Source organism: Scyliorhinus torazame, chromosome 11 (assembly GCF_047496885.1).
Source record: "Scyliorhinus torazame isolate Kashiwa2021f chromosome 11, sScyTor2.1, whole genome shotgun sequence".
Taxonomy (NCBI): domain Eukaryota; kingdom Metazoa; phylum Chordata; class Chondrichthyes; order Carcharhiniformes; family Scyliorhinidae; genus Scyliorhinus; species Scyliorhinus torazame.
Genome location: NC_092717.1, coordinates 237,734,280 through 237,758,406, shown reverse-complemented (window position 1 = coordinate 237,758,406; position 24,127 = coordinate 237,734,280). Strand labels below are relative to the sequence as shown.

At 47.2% G+C, this 24,127-nt stretch overlaps 1 protein-coding gene across 3 annotated transcripts in view; it reads right to left on the bottom strand.

Moving 5' to 3' along the window:
* stk3 (serine/threonine kinase 3 (STE20 homolog, yeast)) overlaps positions 1-24,127 on the bottom strand; it is a 584,348-nt gene that overhangs the window by 482,183 nt on the left and 78,038 nt on the right. For 2 of the 3 annotated variants that reach the window (XM_072468459.1, XM_072468457.1), the window contains 3 exons: positions 22,516-22,596; positions 17,855-17,983; positions 2,519-2,633 (listed from right to left, as the gene is read on the bottom strand). In XM_072468459.1, coding sequence (XP_072324560.1) covers positions 2,519-2,633; positions 17,855-17,983; positions 22,516-22,596 — 325 coding nt within the window. Of the gene's footprint in view, positions 1-2,518; positions 2,634-17,854; positions 17,984-22,515; positions 22,597-23,038; positions 23,103-24,127 lie in introns of those variants that run through there. The other variant, XM_072468458.1, reaches the window with a different exon arrangement.

The window sequence follows — 24,127 nt, the reverse complement described above, 5'->3', positions numbered from 1 at the left end:
TCTCATCCTCTAAAGGACCAATATTTACCTTAGCCACTCTTTTTTGTTTTATATATTTGTAGAAACTTTTACTATCTGTTTTTATATTCTGAGCAAGTTTACTCTCATAATCTATCTTACTCTTCTTTATAGCTTTTTTAGTAGCTTTCTGTTGCCCCCTAAAGATTTCCCAGTCCTCTAGTCTCCCACTGATCTTTGCTACTTTGTATGTTTTTTCCTTCAATTTGATACTCTCCCTTATTTCCTTAAATCCACGGTCGATTTTCCCTCTTTTTACCATCCTTCCTTTTTGTTGGTATAAACCTTTTCTGAGCACTGTGAAAAATCACTTGGAAGGTTCTCCACTGTTCCTCACTGTTTCACGATAAAGTCTTTGCTCCCAGTCTACCTTAGCTAGTTCTTCTCTCATCCCATTGTAATCTCCTTTGTTTAAGCACAAAACACTAGTGCTTGATTTTACCTTCTCACCCTCCATCTGTATTTTAAATTCCACCAAAAGAAACCCGGAGCAATACAAAGGTCCCCCCCTCGAAGCAAAAATAAACATAGCATATCAACCGCAGTCCCCAATTGCCCGTCCTGACCCTCAATCTGTGTCCAACTTCTCGGCCTGAACAAAGGCCCACGCCTCCTCCGGAGATTCAACATAATGGTGCCGGCCTTGTAGGTAACCCAGTCGCGCCGGCTGCAGCATGCCAAACCTCACCCCCTTCCTGTGCAGCACCGCCTTCGCTCGATTGTACCCGGCCCTCCTCTTCGCCACCTCTACACTCTAGTCCTGATATATCCGAACCTCTGCGTTCTCCCACCTGCTGCTCCTCTCCTTCTTGGCCCACCTGAGCACACATTCCTGATCGACGAACCGATGGAACCTCACCAGCACCGCCCGCGGAGGTTCGTTAGCCTTGGGCCTCCTTGCCAGCACTCTATGGGCCTCTTCCAGCTCCAGGGGCCCCTGGAAGGACCCCGCTCCCATCAGCGAGTTCAACATGGTGACCACATAGGCCCCCACTTGCGGCCCCTCCAGCCCCTCCGGGAGGCCCAGAATCCGCAGATTCTTCCGCCTCGACCGATTTTCCATCTCCTCGAACCGTTCCTGCCATTTCTTGTGGAGCGCCTCGTGCGCCTCCACCTTTACCGCCAGGCCTAAGATCTCGTCCTCATTGTCAGAGATCTTTTGTCGAGCCTCGCGAATCGCCACTCCCTGGGCCGTCTGTGTCTCCAGCAGCTTATCAATAGAAGCCTTCATCGGCTCTAGCAGGTCTGTTTAAAACTCTCTGAAGCAGCGCTGGATACCCTCCTGCTGCTCCTCCGCCCACTGCATCCACGCTGCCTGGTCTCCGCCCGCCGCCATTTTTTTCCTTCTTCCCTCGCACTTTCTTCGGGTCCACCACCACCTTTTTTGTCACCCCGCTCCTAGTTGAAGCCATACACTGACGGGGAACTGTTGTAGACTCCTTCCCACACCAGGAAACGTCGAAAAAGTGCCGTTGGGGGCCCTGAAAAGAGCCCAAAAGTCTGTTTATGCGGGAGCCGCCGAATGTTAGCTCCGCATAGCCGCAACCGGACGTCGCCGAAGTACTTTTTGAGGTGCAGTCTCTGTTGTAATTGAAACATGGCACATACAAACAGCAATTTGATATTGACCATATAATTTGCTTTAGTGATATTATTTGAACGATAAATATTGGCCAGGACTCCTGCTTCAAAATAGTGCAGTGAAATCTTTTACATCCACCTCAGTTTAAAATCTCATCCAAAATATAGCATCGCCGACAGTGCAACACTTCCTCAGTTCTGCCGAAGTTTTGTGCTAAGTCTCTGGAGTGGGACTTGAGCCCACCAACGTTCAAATCAGAGGCAAGAGTGCTGCTAACCAAGTTGCAGGTGATACTGAATAACAGACATAACTGAAGCAAAGGAGCTGACGATTATTAATTCAATCAATAAACCCTGAGCAGCCTTCAGCATGTACACATTCTTTAAAATGTTCCACTCCCTTAACCAGAAACAAGACACCATTAAGGCTAAACAAAATCCTTTGTGATAGTTTTTAAAAGAGATCGAAGCGAGGAGAATAAATCAATTTTTGATTTACGAACAAAACCTCCACAAAATATTTGTATTTAACTAATATGTAATGGCAAATATAAATCAGAAGAGGGCACTGTAATATTGAATATTTCTCAAGGCGGTATGAAAAAAACCTAGATTTTTTAAAAACCATCTTGGTCTTGTAATAGCTGTAAATTCTGATTAACTCAAATAAAACAGCAATCATCCGACACACATATCCAGCATGGTGCAAGCGTGTTATTTCAACAGTGGATAGAAAGAATGTTCTTCCATTTCGGAACACGTGATTCAATATACATTAGTCTAAAAATGTAATTTTGCAAAACACACGTTAAAGCAAAAATTTTCACATTTGTCACTAAGGTCGCAACTTCATTCCATGTTCTGCAAAGGAAAAAAGAAACTTCAATTCCAGTTACATTAATAAATTTAGTACACTTACCGTTTTGTTTCGTAGTCGGATAATATCAGACACAGATCCAGCTCCACAATATTCCATAACTATCCAGAGGTCTGTATTTTTAAAATAGCTGCCATAGTAATTCACTACATAAGCACTGGGTGAGGGACGGGGGAGGGGGGGGGAAAAAGCACAAAATAAGTGTTCAAAATCGTAAGTTTTCATCACTTGCACAAATATTCTTGAACTCCCTTTGAGATCAGCCATAGGTAGCTGAGACAGCCAGTCATAGTCCTGTCCCCCCTTCTTGCCTCCCCAACAGCTTTGTCCATAGTACTATTGATCAATTGGACACCACTCCACCCCCGCATTAAAATTCAAATACAAAAGAGCTACACGCTCTGCTATTCAATCTTCTGCACAGGACATTGTCCAGATAACGTCTATAGAAATGCAAAACAGTGCAGATGGTGGAAACATGAAATAGAAACAGAAAATTGTGGAAATGCCCAACAGGTCAGGAAGCGTTTGTTGAGAAAGAAACCGATTTTGGATTCACCTATTGTCAGGACTGGGTGAAGTTAGAGATGTAAATGGTTTCAGGCACGTACATTGGGAAAAGGGGGAGAGGAAGAAACAAAATAAATGGTGCTCTGCAAAGCGGAATTCCAATCTACATTCGGAGCACCGAGCACAGTATACTAAACTCAAAAAACTGCAAATAAATTGGACAGAGTGATTGGGACCTCGGGTAGTGAGGAGGAGGCAGTAGAAGGGCAAATGTTGAATCTCCTGATGACTGAGGAGTGGATCAGGGTCTCCCAGAGGGAACAATACCTTCAGAATGGTGAACGGGGAGGGGAGATAAGTTTGGCTGTGGAGGTGACAGAAGTACCAGAGAACGGGGTGTTGAATGTGCAGGCTGGCGGGGAGGAAGGTGGCAATAATGGTTCTTGGAAAACACATTGAAAATGCAGGTAAGGAAGTTAGATCATCAGAATAGATACAATAACAACCACCCTGGAATATTGTTTAATGTCACAATGGTAGTTCGGGAATTGGTTCAGAGGAAGTAACTTTATATAGAGAACAAAGACTAAGGACACGATTATCCGGAATGATTTATATGTGTTGTAGCGAGCGGGAACTGCCCAGTGAGGCTGGCAATGCTGTTCAGCGTTAATTGGTCCACTTAACGAGGCTCCACGAGCTTCTCGCCACAATTGAAAGCTCACCAACCGATTCGTCGGCACCACGTTCGCCAGCCCTCCGCTAACAAGGCCGAGCAGCACTTAAACTGCACTTGCTCAGCCAACCCCAGCCAGCTCGCAACAATGGCACCGAGGAGACCAGCCCCAAGATTCAGGGATACAGATCTGGGGAGGTTCCTAGTCGCAGTGAAGGCCGGGGGGTATGTCCTGTTTCCCCAAGGGTCCCAGAGGGTCAGTCACAGGGCAGCTAGTGCTGCATTGGATGAGGTGGCGGCAGTTGTGAGTACCAGGAGTGTGACCAGGAGGACTGACCTGCATTGCCGGAATAAGGTCAATGACCCACACCAGTCAGCACGAATAAGTCGACACCAAACACCCCCCCCACGAGACCTTTGCACCCCACATGAGCATCCACCTCACCCAACCCTCTATGCAACACCCAGCCCGTCCTCCATCACCCCCGTCCCTTCAAACCCCCCCCCCCCCCAACACTTCCTTCACACCCACCCTTCCACCACTGTGAACCATGCGTGCGGCGAACAATGCCCTTTTTCTGTCTCCCCTCAGGAAAAGCTGTCACAGAATCGTCAGGAGTGTGTCCAGACTGGTGGTGGCAGAGGACAGGGTGGTCACAAACGCAGAGGACCTGTCAAATGTGAGTTGTTATTGCCTTATTGACTGACCCATCCCTCCCACTGACCACATGCCCATTCTCCCACAGGCCGATCCCAGGTGGCATCCCCTCCAGCCTCCCAGGAGACCACCTTGGAGGGGAGCTCCAAGGAAAACACGATCGAGGAGTCACAGCTGTCATCCCCACCCTCCACCAGCGCAGATACACATACTTTGGTGGGAAATGTTAGTGGACAAGCTGATGCATATCAGGTGGAGGCAGGAGCCCACAGGCGAGACAGCAGTCGGAGGGCTGCTTGATTCCAGGACCCAGCTGGGTCCCAGTCTGGTGCTGAGCCTATAGAAGAGGTAATCCCAGAGAAGATGGAGACGATAGGGAGCGGTCAGGACATTCAGGGGGAGATGTCAGCGCACACCAGTAGATCCATGACCGATTGGAGGAGTCCCAGAGGCAACAGGCCAACACTGCTAGGGTGGTGACCTTAGTGGAAAACCTGGTGCACGACATCGGCACCATTAGTGAAGGTGTCCAAGAAATGGTGCAGTCGGTGACGGCCATGACTGAGGGTCTTGACAGACTGTCCGACTCGCTGGGGATGTCACCCAGTACCAGGCTGACCTTAATGAGGTTCTGCAGGACATGTCCCGCTCTCAAATGGGAATGGCAACGACCATGGCGGAGGGGCTTGACATCATGTCCCTTTTGTAAGCAGCCTCTCGCTTCACAGCTGAAGGCTATTGATAAGAAGGAATTGGCCTGGTTAGTTGTGAGAGCGCTTTGCAGCTACAGGTTGTGTTTACTGCCTGCTCCTGCTGGTGGCTGCAGATGCCTGGAGGCTGCTGATGCTGTTTCTTTCCTTTTCTGTAGCCGGAAAGGACAATTCTTTCCAAGGTACCTGGGTCCTGGAACATTGGGCTCAGGGGGATGTACGAATTCAAAAGTCAATCTGGTTTGAAGCAAGAAGACACAGCAGGACCTGGTGCACAACACTGTTCCAAAGGGCTAACTGCTAACGCCGTTGAAGAAATGCTTTGGCAGATTGATGCTTTTGTTGCTGGTGCGGTGAGTGCTGCATGTAACTGGCACATCACCTCGAGTTAAACACGCTAAAAGTCAAGGATATTCATGCCCTGTGCCCTTCGATACCCTTGCCAGACATCGTCTGGAGGGCCTGGAGCCAGAGGGCCCCAGCCAACTTACCGGTGTCACTGGCGGCGCCATGCTACCCTGTTATGCCCACTGCTCTTGCGATATGCCAGTGTCAGGAGAGGGGAATTCGGAAGAACTGGAGACCGCAGTCGTCTCCTTGGTAACACGCCCCGGGTTGGCCTCCAGGGTTTCCTCCTCCCTGACATTGCCCGTAGGGCCCTGGGTGGTCTCCATGGGACAGAGGGGCAGCTGGAGTGAGTTCCACAGGTCTCAGCGTCATCTGGCTCTGCCCGTCCTGGCAGCTCCCCATTATCTGCGCCATGGTGTTGATACCCTCAACGATGATCCTCAGTGTCTGGACCATGCTCTGGAGTGCCTCGGCAATGTCCACCTGCGTCTGGGACATGCCCCTCATCGACTGGATATGAAATCAAGGCCCTCCGCCATGGTTGTCACGGACCAAGCCATGCCTTGGACATCACCACTCAAGACGCTGACGTCTTGCTCCAAGTTTTGCACTGCGGTCTAGTATGGTTAGCCTCATGCCACGCATTGTCAGCATCATCTCCTGGATCTGTAGCCTTTGGGACGCCGCCAATCGGCTGTGCACTCGCTGGAACGTCTCAGACTTCCCCTCCTGAATCTCACGGCTGTGTCCGAGCGCTGCATCAGCTCTGGGAGAACCTTGTCCAGAGGCTCGGCATCTGCTGGAACTAAGCAGAGCCTTGGGTCCAGCAGATCCCACACACCCGCCCCCCCCTAACTGCTGACTCCCTTGAATGTTCCTGCATCCACCTGATGTGCATCAACAACTGTGTGGTGCTCACCAGATTGTGCCCCAGAAGCTGTTCACTAATGTTGCCCACCGAAGTGTGTATCTTTACGCTGGTGGAAGGTGGTGGTAATAGCTGTGAGGCCTCGATGGTGATCTCTTCAGAGCTCTCCTCCGTGGTAGTATCTTGGGTGGTGAGGGGGGATCATCTTATTGCAGGGGCAGTGGATCCTCACCTCTCTGTGCGCAAGCCAACCTCGGTGTCAGTCACTGCTCTCTCCTTGAACAACCCCATGATTCCGAGGGCCCGTTCCTCATAGCGGGTGAGGACTCAGATCTCTGGTATTCTATTCCTCATCTTGGCCCTTTCCTGCTTATTATAGACTATCTTCTCCTGCGGGGACTAAGTGAGGGCTTTGTAAGCCACGCGTTTGATGGATCATGGGGGCCTACAGCAGATGGCATGTGTGGTACCGCAACTGGACATAAAGGGGTTGTGCCGGTGGGTGCCAGGGGTTGCTGAGGAACAAACATGTAGATGGGATGTCATAGAATTTACAGTGCAGAAGGAGGCCATTCGGCCCATCGGGTCTGCACCGGCTCTTGGAAAGAGCACCCTACCCAAGGTCAACACCGCCACCCTATCCCCATACCCCAATAACCCCACCCAACACTAAGGGCAATTTTGGACACTAAGGGCAATTTATCACGGCCAATCCACCTAACCCGCACATCTTTGGACTGTGGGAGGAAACCAGAACACCCGGAGGAAACCCACGCACACACGGGGAGGATGTGCAGACTCCGCACAGACAGTGACCCAAGCCAGAATCGAACCTGGGACCCTGGAGCTGTGAAGCAATTGTGCTATCCACAAGGCTACCGTGCTGCCCTTGTGGGGACAGTATGAGGTGCAGCCAGTGATTTGTGAGGAAGGGTGTTTGCGAATTTGAGGGGGAAGGTAGAACTGCCAGAAACAGATGGTAGCTTACCCCAGCAGCTCGATGGAGGTCGTTGGTCATCTTCCAACATTGGACGCTGGTCCTCCGCGTCATATACCCTCACTGACAACCACTGCCTCCTAGACAGTATTGGTGGTCCTGCTACTAGCCCTTCAACCTTCTCGGGGGAAGAGGATGCCCATTCGCATCGACGATATTGAGAAGCTTGGCCTGGTCGGCATCACCAAACCAAGGAACAGGTCTGCGCGCTGCCATGCCAGTGTTGACTGGGAGTGAGTGGTGAGGGAGCGCTTAAAAGCAGCTCCCCCTTGTTAGCAGTGAGATGCTGAGGCGAAAGTCTGGCGAGACAACCAGTAATGACGAGAAGCCCATGGCAGCTCATTTCCGACACTAAGTGCCGTTAAATACTGGCCGCAATCTCACCAGCACGGCTGTCGAGAAGCAACCCGCCAATCACATCCAAAATGACACTTACAAATGTTTCCGTTAAATCATGCCCACAGTTTCTAGTTCCTCGTGTTGATTAAAGGAAAGCAAAACAAGAGTCATTTCTTTTAAATGTATTACGACAGGATGGGAATGTTTCAAAATTAGTTTCGAGTAGTTTGAAAACACATTGTAAGGCAATCAGCACATGCAACTTGACATAAATTGATCCATCCATTGTGCAAGTATAATTGTGAGTGCCATAAAAACACAGAATGTAGATCTATCAAAGCGAGCTACTGGTCCACTGCCACTGAAGAATTAAGGTTAGCTTTTTAAAAACTAAATTCTGGTCCCATGTGGCATAGTCATTTGGAACATCCATTTGAGTGGGCAGAATTGCACTGTGTTGCATATTTTTAATGAATGGGACCCATATGTTATTTCAAAAGTAGTGAGGACGAGCCAGAGTGCAGACAGAACTATTTCAATGGGGTCAGTCCCAAAGATCCTTTACCATGTTATCCCAGTGGGACTACTGGCTGACTTCCAGAAGTGGCGGATGCACCTGCCTCCATTACATAATCAACATTTTAAGAAAATGCCTTCAGGTGGATTAAATTGTATAACTTTGGATAATCCTGGCAGACAGATGGCTGAATAATAGTACTGACTAAGGATTTGATTGTGTGAAATACATTCCAGGATGAGACAATATGAAGACAGGAACAGAGTACATGGGAACTAAGTGCCCAACTTCTCATCTGCTCAATAGCATATGTTAGAAATAGTGGAGCTGAGGATATAAAAACCAAGAGAGTACTTGAGCTATACAGCATTTGTAATTGGTTTTGCTTTCCTATGTAAATTAAATCTGCACATCTCTTTGCTTTTAGATCTGTTGGAAAATTTACCTTATATATACACCAAAAGCTCAGAAAGCTTTTCAGTGTTAATTTAAATAGCTTGCACAATGAAGTAATACATGTTTAAGTCTCTGGACTCTTGTGGGGGGTTTGGGGGGGGTGGGAAGAACCCAAATATGGCACTACTTCAAATTAAAACTAAATCTTTCTCCATCACACTGTCAAGGTGTGCATTCCAGATCCTAGCCACTCACTACTTCAAAAGGTTTTTCCTCCTGTCACCACTGGCTTTTTTTGCAAATCTCCTTGACTCAGTGTGCTCTGGTTCTCAACACTTCTGCCACTTTCTCCCTATCTACTCTGCCCAGACCCTCTCGATTTTGAGCACCTCTATCAAATCTCCTCTCAGGCTTTTCTTCCCCAAGCAGAACAGTCCCACCTTAATTAATCAATCCGTGTAACTGAAGTCTTTCTCAGCCTGCCCTGAAACCTTTATTGACATGCAGCCCCAGGTACCCCAGGTATGGGAACACGAAGTGGAGACGACAGGGAATGGGAGCACAGAGTGGTGACAATGGAGGGTAGGGGAGGTGGTGGAATCATGGCATTGTCATTGGACTAGTAATACAGAGACCCAGGGTAATTCGCTGGGGACCCGGGTTCAAATCCCACCATGACAGGTGGAGAAGTTTGAATTCAATAAAGAATCTCGAATTAACGGTCTAATGGTGACCATGAAACCTTTGTCAATTGTTGTAAAAACCCATCTGGTTTACTTATAAGTTACTAAAATGCCAGGAATAAGTGCAAAGAATTACCAAAAAGGCTAATGGAATGCTAGCTTTTAAAGCTAGAAAGCTCAAATATAAAGACATGGGGTTATGCTGCAGCTATATAAAACCCTGGATAGACCCCACTTGGAGTACTGTGAGCAGTTCTGGGCACCACACCTTAGGAAGGATATTTTGGCCTTGGAGGGATTGCAACATAGATTTACATAAATTATACCTGGATTACAGGGTTGAGTTACGAGGAGATTACTCAGATTAGACCTGTTTTTGCTACAGTTTTGAAGGTTATGGGATGATCTGATCGAAGTATTCACAATATTATCAGGGAAAGACAGGGTAGATAAAGATAAACTATTTCCACTGGTTGTAGATTCTGAAACTCGGGGGCATAGTCTAAAAATGTCGATTTCGGCGTGAGAACAGCTGGTGAGTCAGTTTCAGCGGGTGCATTGCGGAAGTGGCTGCTGGGAGGTAAGTCAACCTTTAAAAGCACCTGTCTTTGCAGGGGCAGGCCAGTCGATTTCGGCGTGAGAACAGCTGGTGAGTCAGTTTCAGCGGGAGCATTGCGGAAGTGGTTGCTGGGAGGTAAGTCTGTCCTTTAAAAGCACTTGTCTTTGCAGGGGCAGGCCAGTCGATTTCGGCGGGAGAATCAGCTGGTGAGTCAGTTTCAGCGGGAGCATTGCGGAAGTGGCTGCTGGGAGGTAAGTCAACCTTTAAAAGCACTTGTCTTTGCAGGGGCAGGCCAGTCGATTTCGGCGGGAGAACAGCTGGTGAGTCAGTTTCAGCGGGAGCATTGCGGAAGTGGTTGCTGGGAGGTAAGTCTGTCCTTTAAAAGCACTTGTCTTTGCAGGGGCAGGCCAGTCGATTTCGGCGGGAGAATCAGCTGGTGAGTCAGTTTCAGCGGGAGCATTGCGGAAGTGGCTGCTGGGAGGTAAGTCAACCTTTAAAAGCACTTGTCTTTGCAGGGGCAGGCCAGTCGATTTCGGCGGGAGAATCAGCTGGTGAGTCAGTTTCAGCGGGAACATTGCGGAAGTGGCTGCTGGGAGGTAAGTCAACCTTTAAAAGCACTTGTCTTTGCAGGGGCAGGCCAGTCGATTTCGGCGTGAGAACAGCTGGTGAGTCAGTTTCAGCGGGAGCATTGCAGAAGTGGTTGCTGGGAGGTAAGTCTGTCCTTTAAAAGCACTTGTCTTTGCAGGGGCAGGCCAGTCGATTTCGGCGGGAGAATCAGCTGGTGAGTCAGTTTCAGCGGGAGCATTGCGGAAGTGGCTGCTGGGAGGTAAGTCAACCTTTAAAAGCACTTGTCTTTGCAGGGGCAGGCCAGTCGATTTCGGCGTGAGAACAGCTGGTGAGTCAGTTTCAGCGGGAGCATTGCGGAAGTGGCTGCTGGGAGGTAAGTCAACCTTTAAAAGCACTTGTCTTTGCAGGGGCAGGCCAGTCGATTTCGGCGGGAGTGGAGCTGGCTGGTTAGTCAATTTCAGCAGGAGCTGAGAATTTTTCTTTTTTTTTTAAATTAGTTTTTTTTAGGCGGGAACAGGAAGTCGACCCGCGGACGTCTGGGAAGACCCTCACCAATAAATTCTGGTGGAGAGGAAACCTGAGACACTACACGTGTAGTGTCTCCCACCCGCCCTCCTCCTCTAACCTAATAATAAAACCCATTGGTCTGAGGTAAGTACCATATTTTATTATATTATTATTATTTTTTTATAAAAATTTAATTTAGTTGTTAGCCAGATCTTGGTAGAAAGTAAGACGAATGGCAGGGAAGGGAGTGCAATGTTCCTCCTGCAGGATGTTTGAGGTGAGGGATGCAGTTAGTGTCCCTGCTGATTTTACCTGCAGGAAGTGCTGCCATCTCCAGCTCCTCCAAGACCGAGTTAGGGAACTGGAGCTGGAGTTGGAAGAACTTCGGATCATTCGGGAGGCAGAAGGGGTCATAGATAGCAGCTTCAGGGAATTAGTTACACCAAAGATTGGAGATAGGTGGGTAACTGTAAGAGGGACTGGGAAAAAGCAGTCAGTGCAGGGATCCCCTGCGGTCGTTCCCCTGAGAAACAAGTATACCGCTTTGGATACTTGTGGGGGGGGGGGGGGACTTACCAGGGGTAAGCCATGGGGTACGGGCCTCTGGCACGGAGTCTGTCCCTGTTGCTCAGAAGGGAAGGGGGGAGAGGAGCAGAGCATTAGTAATTGGGGACTCGATAGTCAGGGGCACAGATAGGAGATTTTGTGGGAGCGTGAGAGACTCACGTTTGGTATGTTGCCTTCCAGGTGCAAGGGTACGTGATGTCTCGGATCGTGTTTTCCGGGTCCTTAGGGGGAGGGGGAGCAGCCCCAAGTCGTGGTCCACATTGGCACTAACGACATAGGTAGGAAAGGGGACAAGGCTGTCAGGCAGGCTTTCAGGGAGCTAGGATGGAAGCTCAGAACTAGAACAAACAGAGTTGTTATCTCTGGGTTGTTACCCGTGCCACGTGATAGTGAGATGAGGAATAGGGAGAGAGAGCATTTAAACACGTGGCTACAGGGATGGTGCAGGCGGGAGGGATTCAGATTTCTGGATAACTGGGGCTCTTTCTGGGGAAGGTGGGACCTCTACAGACAGGATGGTCTACATCTGAACCTGAGGGGCACAAATATCCTGGGGGGGAGATTTGTTAGTGCTCTTTGGGGGGGGGTTTAAACTAATGCAGCAGGGGCATGGGAACCTGGATTGTAGTTTTAGGGTAAGGGAGAATGAGAGTATAGAGGTCAGGAGCACAGATTTGACGTCGCAGGAGGGGGCCAGTGTTCAGGTAGGTGGTTTGAAGTGTGTCTACTTCAATGCCAGGAGTATACGAAACAAGGTAGGGGAACTGGCAGCATGGGTTGGTACCTGGGACTTCGATGTTGTGGCCATTTCGGAGACATGGATAGAGCAGGGACAGGAATGGATGTTGCAGGTTCCGGGGTTTAGGTGTTTTAGTAAGCTCAGAGAAGGAGGCAAAAGAGGGGGAGGTGTGGCGCTGCTAGTCAAGAGCAGTATTACGGTGGCGGAGAGGATGCTAGATGGGGACTCTTCTTCCGAGGTAGTATGGGCTGAAGTTAGAAACAGGAAAGGAGAGGTCACCCTGTTGGGAGTTTTCTATAGGCCTCCAAATAGTTCTAGGGATGTAGAGGAAAGGATGGCGAAGATGATTCTGGATATGAGCGAAAGTAACAGGGTAGTTATTATGGGAGACTTTAACTTTCCAAATATTGACTGGAAAAGATATAGTTTGAGTACAATAGATGGGTCGTTTTTTGTACAGTGTGTGCAGGAGGGTTTCCTGAAACAATATGTTGACAGGCCAACAAGAGGCGAGGCCACGTTGGATTTGGTTTTGGGTAATGAACCAGGCCAGGTGTTGGATTTGGAGGTAGGAGAGCACTTTGGGGACAGTGACCACAATTCGGTGACGTTTACGTTAATGATGGAAAGGGATAAGTATACACCGCAGGGCAAGAGTTATAGCTGGGGGAAGGGCAATTATGATGCCATTAGACGTGACTTGGGGGGGATAAGGTGGAGAAGTAGGCTGCAAGTGTTGGGCACACTGGATAAGTGGGGCTTGTTCAAGGATCAGCTACTGCGTGTTCTTGATAAGTATGTACCGGTCAGACAGGGAGGAAGGCGTCGAGCGAGGGAACCGTGGTTTACCAAGGAAGTGGAATCTCTTGTTAAGAGGAAGAAGGAGGCCTATGTGAAGATGAGGTGTGAAGTTTCGGTTGGGGCGATGGATAGTTACAAGGTAGCGAGGAAGGATCTAAAGAGAGAGCTAAGACGAGCAAGGAGGGGACATGAGAAGTATTTTGCAGGAAGGATCAAGGAAAGCCCAAAAGCTTTCTATAGGTATGTCAGGAATAAGCGAATGACTAGGGAAAGAGTAGGACCAGTCATGGACAGGGATGGGAAATTGTGTGTGGAGTCTGAAGAGATAGGCGAGATACTAAATGAATATTTTTCGTCAGTATTCACTCAGGAAAAAGATAATGTTGTGGAGGAGAATGCTGAGCCCCAGGCTAATAGAATAGATGGCATTGAGGTACGTAGGGAAGAGGTGTTGGCAATTCTGGACAGGCTGAAAATAGATAAGTCCCCGGGACCTGATGGGATTTATCCTAGGATTCTCTGGGAGGCCAGGGAAGAGATTGCTGGACCTTTGGCTTTGATTTTTATGTCATCATTGGCTTCAGGAATAGTGCCAGAGGACTGGAGGACAGCAAATGTGGTCCCTTTGTTCAAAAAGGGGAGCAGAGACAACCCCGGCAACTGTAGACCGGTGAGCCTCACGTCTGTAGTGGGTAAAGTCTTGGAGGGGATTATAAGAGACAAGATTTATAATCATCTAGATAGGAATAATATGATCAGGGATAGTCAGCATGGCTTTGTGAAGGGTAGATCATGCCTCACAAACCTTATTGTGTTCTTTGAGAAGGTGACTGAACAGGTAGACGAGGGTAGAGCAGTTGATGTGGTGTATATGGATTTCAGCAAAGCGTTTGATAAGGTTCCCCACGGTAGGCTATTGCAAAAAATACGGAGGCTAGGGATTGAGGGTGATTTAGAGATGTGGATCAGAAATTGGCTAGCTGAAAGAAGACAGAGGGTGGTGGTTGATGGGAAATGTTCAGAATGGAGTACAGTCACAAGTGGAGTACCACAAGGATCTGTTCTGGGGCCGTTGCTGTTTGTCATTTTTATCAATGACCTAGAGGAAGGCGCAGAAGGGTGGGTGAGTAAATTTGCAGACGATACTAAACTCGGTGGTGTTGTCGATAGTGTGGAAGGATGTAGCAGGTAACAGAGGGATATAGATAAGCTGCAGAGCTGGGCTGAGAGGTGGCAAATGGAGTTTAATGTAGAGAAGTGTGAGGTGATTCACTTTGGAAGGAATAACAGGAATGCGGAATATTTGGCTAATGGTAAAGTTCTTGAAAGTGTGGATGAGCAGAGGGATCTAGGTGTCCATGTACATAGATCCCTGAAAGTTGCCACCCAGGTTGATAGGGTTGTGAAGAAGGCCTATGGAGTGTTGGCCTTTATTGGTAGAGGGATTGAGTTCCGGAGTCGGGAGGTCATGTTGCAGCTGTACAGAACTCTGGTACGGCCGCATTTGGAGTATTGCGTACAGTTCTGGTCACCGCATTATAGGAAGGACGTGGAGGCTTTGGAGCGGGTGCAGAGGAGATTTACCAAGATGTTGCCTGGTATGGAGGGAAAATCTTATGAGGAAAGGCTGATGGACTTGAGGTTGTTTTCGTTGGAGAGAAGAAGGTTAAGAGGAGACTTAATAGAGGCATACAAAATGATCAGGGGGTTGGATAGGGTGGACAGTGAGAGCCTTCTCCCGCGGATGGATATGGCTGGCACGAGGGGACATAACTTTAAACTGAGGGGTAATAGATATAGGACAGAGGTCAGAGGTAGGTTCTTTACGCAAAGAGTAGTGAGGCCGTGGAATGCCCTACCTGCTACAGTAGTGAACTCGCCAACATTGAGGGCATTTAAAAGTTTATTAGATAAACATATGGATGATAATGGCATAGTGTAGGTTAGATGGCTTTTGTTTCGGTGCAACATTGTGGGCCGAAGGGCCTGTACTGCGCTGTATTGTTTAAAAAATAAATAAATAAATTAGGACCAGACCGTTCAGGAGAGATGTTATGAAGAACCTCTTCACTCAAAGGGTGGTAGAGGTTTGGAACCCTCCCAGAAATAGCGGTTGAAGCTAGTTCAGTTGTTAATTTTAAATCTGAGATATGAAGCAAAGATATTATTAATAATAATAATCACTTATTGTCACAAGTAGGCTTCAATGAAGTTACTGTGACTAGTCGCCACCTTCCAGCGCCTGTTCAGAAAGGCCGGTGCGGGAATTGAACCCTCGCTGCTGGCCTTGTTCTGCATTACAAGCCAGTTGTTTAGCCCACTGTGCTAAATCAGTCTCTTTATTAAGTGATATGGGCCAAAGGCAGGTATATAGAGTTAGGTCACAGAACAGCCATGATCTCATGGCGGGACAGGCTCGAGGGGCTGAATGGCCCACTCCTGTTCCTATGTTCCTAAATTCTTATGGGAAGGAAAGCGGTCATCCTTGCCTGGTCTGTCTACATACATGCGACTCCAGATCCACAGCAATGTGGTTGACCCTTAAATGCTCTCTGGAAGTTGGAAGTTGAAGGGTAATTCGGGATGGGTAATAAATACTGGCCTAGCCAGCAATGCACACATCCCATGAATTTATTTTTAAAAACATATTGAGGAACAAGTGCTAATTTGGGGGTAAAAGCACCACGAGGAATAAGTGCTAACTTGAGAATATGCCTAGTAATGTCTCTAGTAAGCTTTTCAAGCTGTCATTTTGACTAACAGTAGAATTAGCAAACTGAATTGGAACTTTATAACAGCAAGTTAGTCAAAATCAAACGTAAAATAATGCGGATGCTAAAAATCTGAATTAGGCCCCAAAAAAGCTGGAGAACTGGATCAGGTCAGACAGCATCAGTGGACAGAAAGAGTTAATGTTTCATCAGAACTGAAGACAGCAAATTTAAGAGTTCTTAAAATCAGTGGAAGTGGATAGCGGGCAGGAAGAACAAAGGAAAAAGTCTGTGATGGAGGAGATTAAATAACAAAAGATTTCCTGATGCATTAGCCAAAAAGAGTGGCAACGGATATAGTAAAGAAACTCAAGTTGTGCCCAAATGAGGCATGAACTGCTACATAAAAGCCATCTGAATGCAAGAGAAAGGGATAAAGAAAGAAAGAAGTTGAAGGCCGACCAGCAAAACAAAAAAGGGGTAAATAAACACATAAAACAAAATGGAGACAGAGGTTATGATCTAAAGTCGGTAATGTTGAATGGTGCGTTTGCTGCCAACTCCGTGTTCGCGCAGTTGCACTGGTTTATTCCATGATGACACTATGAGTAGTAGGTAGTGGCCAGGTGCAGGGATGCTGATATCAAACAATTATTCAAGATGGTTGAGCCAGGAATTGGGATGGGAGGCTTCAGGTCCGCCCAGTGGCAGCTACAATTCCGGATTGCAACATCCATATACCACGTTTGCAGCTCCGGGGCTTCTATCCAGTCAGATCATATTCGGGTCCTGAAGTCATTTATCTGATTTCTGAGACAGCAGTGGGCAATCGGGGCTCTGCCTCCAGCGGTTTCTGAACCTCCTGCTCTGAAGCTTCTTCACTTTAACCCGGTCACCAGGAAGCAACCCCGGAGCTGCAAATTCTTGGATATGGAGGCTGTAATTCAGAATTGCAGCCGTCACTGGGATAGATCAGGATCCTCTCTTCCCGATCCCTGGAAATTGCTGCGCCGGGTCTGCCCACCTGCCACAGGGCTCAGAAGCTGGGTGAATGGCTCAGGTTCTGAATAAGATCCACCTGGCACAGTGTCCCCCACAAATGAAGTCATGCGCATGGGTAGATCATGAACAAAGGTCAGCATGGGAGCAAGGTGGGAATTAAAATGACAAGTAACCAGGGGTCATGTACGCAGACTGAATGGCTGTGTTCCGCAAAGCGGTCACCCAGTCTGCATTTAGTCTCCAGAATGTAGATGAGACCACATTGTGAGCAGCAAATATAGTATACTAACTTGAAAAAAGTACAAGTAAATCACTGTTTCACTTGGACGAAGTGTTTTGGGGCCTTGGACAGCGTGAAGAGAGGTGGTAAAAGAGCAGATAGTGCATCTCATATGCTTGCATGAAAAGGTCAAGGATGAAGGAGGAGTAGACCAGGGCACCTCAGGGGAGCAGTCCCTATGGAATGCTGAAAAGGGAGGACAGGTGAAGGTGTGTTCGGTGGTTGCATCACTTTAAAGCTGGCAGAAATGGTGGATGATGATCCATTGTATATGGTGGGGTGGAAGGGGGACTCTATCTGAAGAATATAAATAAGAGCTCTTTTACTGGTCCTCAAGCAAATCTGTTGTATAAATCCTGGATATAAAACCACGGGAGAACAGTGCTAGCATCAAACCAAGCCCCCTGAGCACTTCTGAAGCCTACAAAAAATAACTTTGGAAATGCTTTGAGACTCTCAAGCCACTTAAAATCTCACAAATGGTGGAGCTCTGTGCTTACAAGCAGGGAAATGCAAAGCCATAAGAATTCAAAAAGAGTGCCAGGCAGCAGAAACAAGGCGCTGTCTGCCTGAGACGGATTCTGTAGTTAGTGGTCTCAGACCAGTAGCTACATGATTAAGACTGTTTGATATTTGGCTATTGGCGGAACAGCTTTTAATTGTAGTTCCAAAGAAGTGGACAAAGGCTGTTCAGAGTACCAGTCTCAAAAGGTATCTTAGAAAGAGAAACAGAGAAAGAACAGCAAGCAATCAAAGACAGATGTCCTGAACCCACGTTGCAGCTCTTCCACTTCTATTCAGTGGACTTGATCTAAAAATAGTATGACAGCAGTTATCGCTCATTGAAACATTTACATGCTCACTAAATTATAACACTTGAGGTTAAACATCTGTAAAATGCACTATGCTGTTAAGTGAAATTACCACATTCCACTGCTCATACCTATCACATTGTTGCATTATTGAAATTTCCTTAATAATTTCCTGTAGGTCGGACTCCACTGGAACTTGCTTTATGGCAACAACTTGGCCAGATTCCTTATGGATTGCTTTAAAAACACTGCCATATGATCTGGAAAAAAGAAAGATGTTTTTTTCCAATACATACCAAACAAATACATACTTTAAAGCAAATTTTCAAAAACTTAGTTAATAAAGTGCATCTCCGGGAAGCATGGTGGCGCAGTGGTTAGCACTGCTGCCTCACAGCGCTGAGGACCCGTGTTCGATCCCGGCACCGGATCACGGTCTGTGTGGAATTTGCATTACCCAAGTGGTAACAAACCCACCAAGATTTTCTTTCGGGCTTACAAAACCCAAACTAACACACAAAAATAGTATCCAGGAGGAAATATAATTTTTCTATGGTCCTCATAATGTGGATCCTGACCTCGGAAGAAACATGTGTAAGGTTTGCACCTAACCCGCCAAAATGGGGTTGGGAAGGCAGGGGAAAATCATGGGCGCGATCTAACACAAAGGTTTCTAAATGTCATTTGTGGTTGGTTTTGCTGTCAGTTTCCTGGCTCTGCCAGAGAGTTCCCCATCGCTATCTAACCACACTTAGTCACTTTTGTAGGCCCTGGGGAGTTTCTCATCAGTTTACCCCACACTACAGACATTTAGACAGGCAAGGGCTAATTAGGAAAAGTCAGCATGGCTTTGTAAGGGGAAAGTCATGTCTCACGAATTTGATTGAATTTTTGAAGGGGTAACCAAGAAGGTAGATGAGAGCAGTGCAGTCGACGTTGTCGACATGGACTTTAGCAAGGCCTTTGACAAGGTACCGCATGGTAAGTTGTTTGCAAAAGGTTAAATCTCACCGAATCCCGGGTGAAGTAGCCAATTGGATACTAAAATTGGCATGGCGATCGAAACCAGGTTTATGGTGAGAGGGAAGAGATTCAAAAGAGACCAAAGATGGAATTGTTTCACACAGAGGGTAGTGAGCATCTGGAACGAGGCAGTGGTAGAGGCGGATACAATTTTTTCCTTTAAAAAGCAGTTAGACAGGTACATGGGCAGGGTGGGTATAGAGGGATATGGGCCAAATGCGGGCAAGTGGGACTAGCTTAGTGATAGAAACTGGGCGGCATGGACAAGCTGGGCCGAAGTGTATGTTTCCATGCTGTAGACATCAATGACTCTATAAGAATTATTTTCATCACTGGGGGGCTGAACTCGCTGGACAGACCGGCTCCTCAGAGATCGGGCTGCCATTTTGAAAGGGTGCCTGAACTCAAAGTGGGCTTGTGGGTCCCCACAACCCCATAGGCAATGTCATCCCCCCACACAACTGGGCATTACCCCACAACACTCTTCCCTTCACCCCCCCCCCCCAACACGCTCTCTTACTTGACCCCCCCCTCTTCCAGGACCCCCATCCATCACCACCCCTTCTTAACCCCCCTCCTTTCATGGGCCTTGCCCCCCCCCCCCCCCCCTCGGGCCCCGACCCTTGGCAGTGTCACCCTGTCAGTGCTCCTTCCAGCTTGGAGTTACCACCCAGGCACCTTGGTCCAAGCCAGGCAGTGCCAACATGCCCACATTCCAGCGGGTGGGCCAGGGGCCAACCTGCCCTATCCCTGACCCTCCAGGGGCCTCGGATGGCCGGGGAAACTCTCAAGGGCTTGTTCCATCGGGTCCAAATTTGTGTGGACCAGTACTGAATGTCGCCCATCTGGGGACTCTCACAGGAGGCCAGTAAATGGCGGGAAGCTGATAGATCCCGGATGAGTCTGCCTCAGTAGGTTTAAGCCTACTAAAGCGAGACCGCCTGGTCACGCCCATTGTTATCAGGATCCTGACCTCGAAGCGTACTGGCTGCTGGTAAGCCCACGAGAGGCTCCAGCTGGTATTTACTGGCTGCTCATTTCTCCCGTTCGAGCGCGAAGCAGCCAGCAGACCTCGCACCTTCTGGAAAAAAACAATGTTCAGGCTTCCGCAACCCAACTCACACCTCCTTTGGAAGAAGAAAATCCAGCCCACACAGAATTTGCACCTGTTCCAAGTATTCCAGTGGAGGCAAATGGGCATCACAAAGAATTTAGATGCAAGTTCCAGAGATGTAGAGGAAAGGATTGCAAAGATGATTCTGGATAGGAGCGAAAGTAACAGGGTAGTTGTTATGGGGGACTTTAACTTTCCAAATATTAACTGGAAACGCTATAGTTCGAGCACGTAAGATGGGTCCTTTTTTGTCCAATGTGTGCAGGAGGGTTTCCTGACACAGTATGTAGATAGGCCAACGAGAGGCGAGGCCATATTGGATTGGGTACTGGGAAATTAACCTGGACAGGTGTTAGATTTGGAGGTAGGTGGGCACTTTGGTGATAGTGACCACAATTCAATTACATTTACTTTAGCGATGGAAAAGGATAGGTATATACCGCAGGGCAAGAGTTATAGCTGGGAGAAAGGCAATTATGATGCGATAAGGCAAGACTTAGGATGCGTAGGATGGGGAGGGAAACTGCAGGGGATGTGCACAATTGAAATGTGGAGCTGGTTCAAGGAACAGCTACTGCGTGTCCTTGATAAGTATGTCCCTGTCAGGCAGGGTGGAAGTGGTCGAGCGAGGGAACCATGGTTTACTAAAGTAGTTGAATCACTTGTTAAGAGGAAGAAGGAGGCTTATGTAAAGATGAGACGTGAAGGTTCAGTTAAGGCGCTCGAGAGTTACAAGTTAGCTAGGAAGGACCTAAAGAGAGAGCTAAGAAGAGCCAGGATTGAACATGAGAAGTCTTTGGCAGGTAGGATCAAGGATAACCTTAAAGCGTTCTATAGATATGTCAGGAATAAAAGAATGACTAGGGTAAGAGTGGGGCAGTCAAGGACAGTAGTGGGATGTTGTGCGTGGAGTCCGAGGAGATAGGAGAGGTGCTAAATTAATATTTTTTGTCACTATTCACACAGGAAAAAGACAATGTTGTTGACGTGAATACTGAGATACAGGCTACTAGACTAGAAGGGCTTGAGGTTCTTAAGGAGGAGGTGTTAGCAATTCTGGAAAGTGTGAAAATAGATAAGTCCCCTGGGCCAGATGGGATTTATCCTAGGATTCTATGGGAAGCTAGGGAGGCGATTGCTGAGCCTTTGCCTTTGATCTTTATGTCATCATTGTCTATAGGAATAGTGCCAGAAGACTGGAGGATAGCAAATGTTGTCCCCTTGTTCAAGAAGGGGAGCAGAGACAACTCCGGTAACTATAGACCAGTGAGCCTTACTTCTGTTGTGGGCAAAGTCTTGGAAAGGTTGATAAGAGATAGGATGTACAATCATCTGGAAAGGAATAATTTGATTAGAGATAGTCAACACGGTTTTGTGAAGGGTAGGTTGTGCCTCACAAACCTTATTGAGTTCTTTGAGAAGGTGACCAAACAGGTGGACGAGGGTAAAGCAGTTGATGTGGTGCATATGGATTTCAGTAAAGCGTTTGATAAGGTTCCCCACTGTAGGCTATTGCAGAAAATACAGAGGCATAGGATTCAGGGTGATTTAGCAGTTTGGATCAGAAATTGGCTAGCTGGAAGAAGGCAAAGGGCGGTGGTTGATGGGAAATGTTCAGCCTGGAGTCCAGTTACTAGTGGTGTACCACAAGGATCTGTTTTGGGGCCACGACTGTTTGTCATTTTTATAAATGGGTGAGTAAATTTGCCGATGACACTAAAGTCGGTGGAGTGTTGACAGTGCGGGAGGACGTAACACGTTACAGAGGGACATAGATAAGCTGCAGAGCTGGGCTGAGAGATGGCAAATGGAGTTTAATCCAGAAAAATGTGAGGTAATTCATTTTGGAAGGAATAACAGGAAGACAGAGTACTGGGCAAATGGTAAGATTCTTGGTAGTGTGGCTGAGCAGAGAGATCTTGGTGTCCATGTACATAGATCCCTGAAAGTTGCCACCCAGGTTGAGAGGGTTGTTAAGAAGGTATACGGTGTGTTAGCTTTTATTGGTAGAGGGATTGAATTTCGGAGCCATGAGGTCATGTTGCAGCTGTACAAAACTCTGGTGCGGCCGCATTTGGAGCATCGCATGCAGTTCTGGTCGCCGCATTATAGGAAGGATGTGGAAGCTGAGGGACTTGAGGTTATTTTCTTTAGAAAGAAGAAGGTTAAGAGGTGACTTAGTTGAGGCATACAAGATGATCAGAGGATTAGATAGGGTGGACAGTGAGAGTCTTTTTCCTTGAATGGTGATGTCGAGCACGAGGGGACATAGCTTTAAATTGAGGGGAGATATATATAGGACAGGTGTCAGAGGTAGGTTCTTTACTCAGAGAGTAGTAAGGGCGTGGAATGCCCTGCCTGTAACAGTAGTGGACTCGGCAACATTAAGGGCATTTAAATGGTCATTGGATAAACATATGGATGATAAGGGCTTTAGAGTGGTTTCAAAGGTCGGCGCAACATCGAGGGCCGAAGGGCCTGTGCTGCGCTGTAATGTTCTATGTTCTAGTTTCCATCAGCAATATAATCATGGAAAATACAAACCAAAACCACTTCAAAGTTGTGCAATGATTCCAGTTTCTCGTTGCAGTACGATAGCAAGGGAAGGATCAAGTTCATTCAAAAGGAAACTACCTCAAAAGCTATGCCACTTACCCTTCACCAAGTTTTTCCAATACATCAAAAACCTCTTCAGGCTGTTTAGTGAGGCTGTCTTCACTCAGTTTTTTCAACTTGCTAAATTCAGGGGAAAAAAGGAATTGAAGGTCATAAAGCATGGAATCAGAAAATGCATTCACTCTACTGAGTCTGCTCCATTCATTGCCATGTCCAATAATTCTACCCAAATCACTGAATTGGTCATGAAAAGTTTCTCCTACTTCCAATAGACATGCTTATAACTCCACATCCAAAACGTTATTACATAATATTTGAATGCCATTTGCGAGAGATCATGGGAATGCGGCCTCAGAGCTTTGGTGAAGGCAGGCGATATCACCTGCTGTACGTCTTGATACAGAAAAAGCCCATTCGGCCCAAACATGTCCAACCCAGTGTTTGTGGCTCGCCTGAGCCTCCTCCCAACCCTTCTTCATCTAACCCCATCAAGCTATCCTTCTTTCCCTTGATTCCTCATGTGTTGATCTGGCTTTCAGTTAAATATATCAAAGCGAGTCACCTCAAATGTACTGATGATAGCGTGTTCCACATTTTAATCATTTCCCAGGTAAAGATGTGACCAACCTATATTCATGGCCTCCAGCAATCTTCAAAGCAAATCGACTTCAAGCTGCAAGCTGCAAAATGCAAAATAAAAAGCTGGGGGTGGGGGGATTTTCCAGGCCCGTTCACCGCATGCGCAAACCCAGTTATGGCCGCTAACTCTCGCGAGTGGGCCATAACTGGATTTGCACCAGAGAGATGTCAGAAAGAAACCTCCCCCCCACCCCCCGATCCTCTTTGCTAGTGACATAATCAAGTTCACGCCCAGCGAGGCAGTGAACCTGATTACCATCAATTTGCATGCAATTAAATACTCCAAAATAACTATTCACCAACCCTATATTGTTGAATTACATCTTTTGTTACAGTATGTACATGCGCTACCCTACCTGGGGCCAATAGATTTGGATGTGCAGGTGCAAACACAGATTATTCAGGTCAATAAGGAAGAAAAAAAACTTTTTAAAATCCTCTCCAACTCTCTTGGTCAATTCGAACTAGTCTGGGAGACCTCCTTGATCCTGATTAAATGAAAGAATGGCAATCTCTTGTACGGGATGATCTCCTATAGATGTTCCTATTTCTGATGTTTTTAAAATTATAGAGACCAAGGTCTTTGACCCCAGTTGATTAAACTGGGAATTAATTTTGCAGCCCTTGCCAATGGCTCATTATCACCAACCGTGTCAGGAGACCAAAGCTGAACACAGTTTTGGAAACGGAGGCCTAATCAAGATCCTGTACAAGGACAACATTGTTTATTTTGCTTTCTAGTTAATTATTCTTTAAATACATCGTGCTAACTTTAGATTTAGATTTGTCACGTGTACCGAGGTACAATAAAAGTATCATTCTGCGTACAGTCCAGGCAGATCGCTCCATGCATGAAAACATAGAACATACGATAAATACATGAGATACATAATGAAAATACATGAATATAGACAGCAGGTGAAGTATACAATATATAGTGCTATAGCTGTAGTGAAGATGTGTAGAAAGATCAGTTCAGTCCACAAGATCAGTGACTCTAAGAGGGTCATCC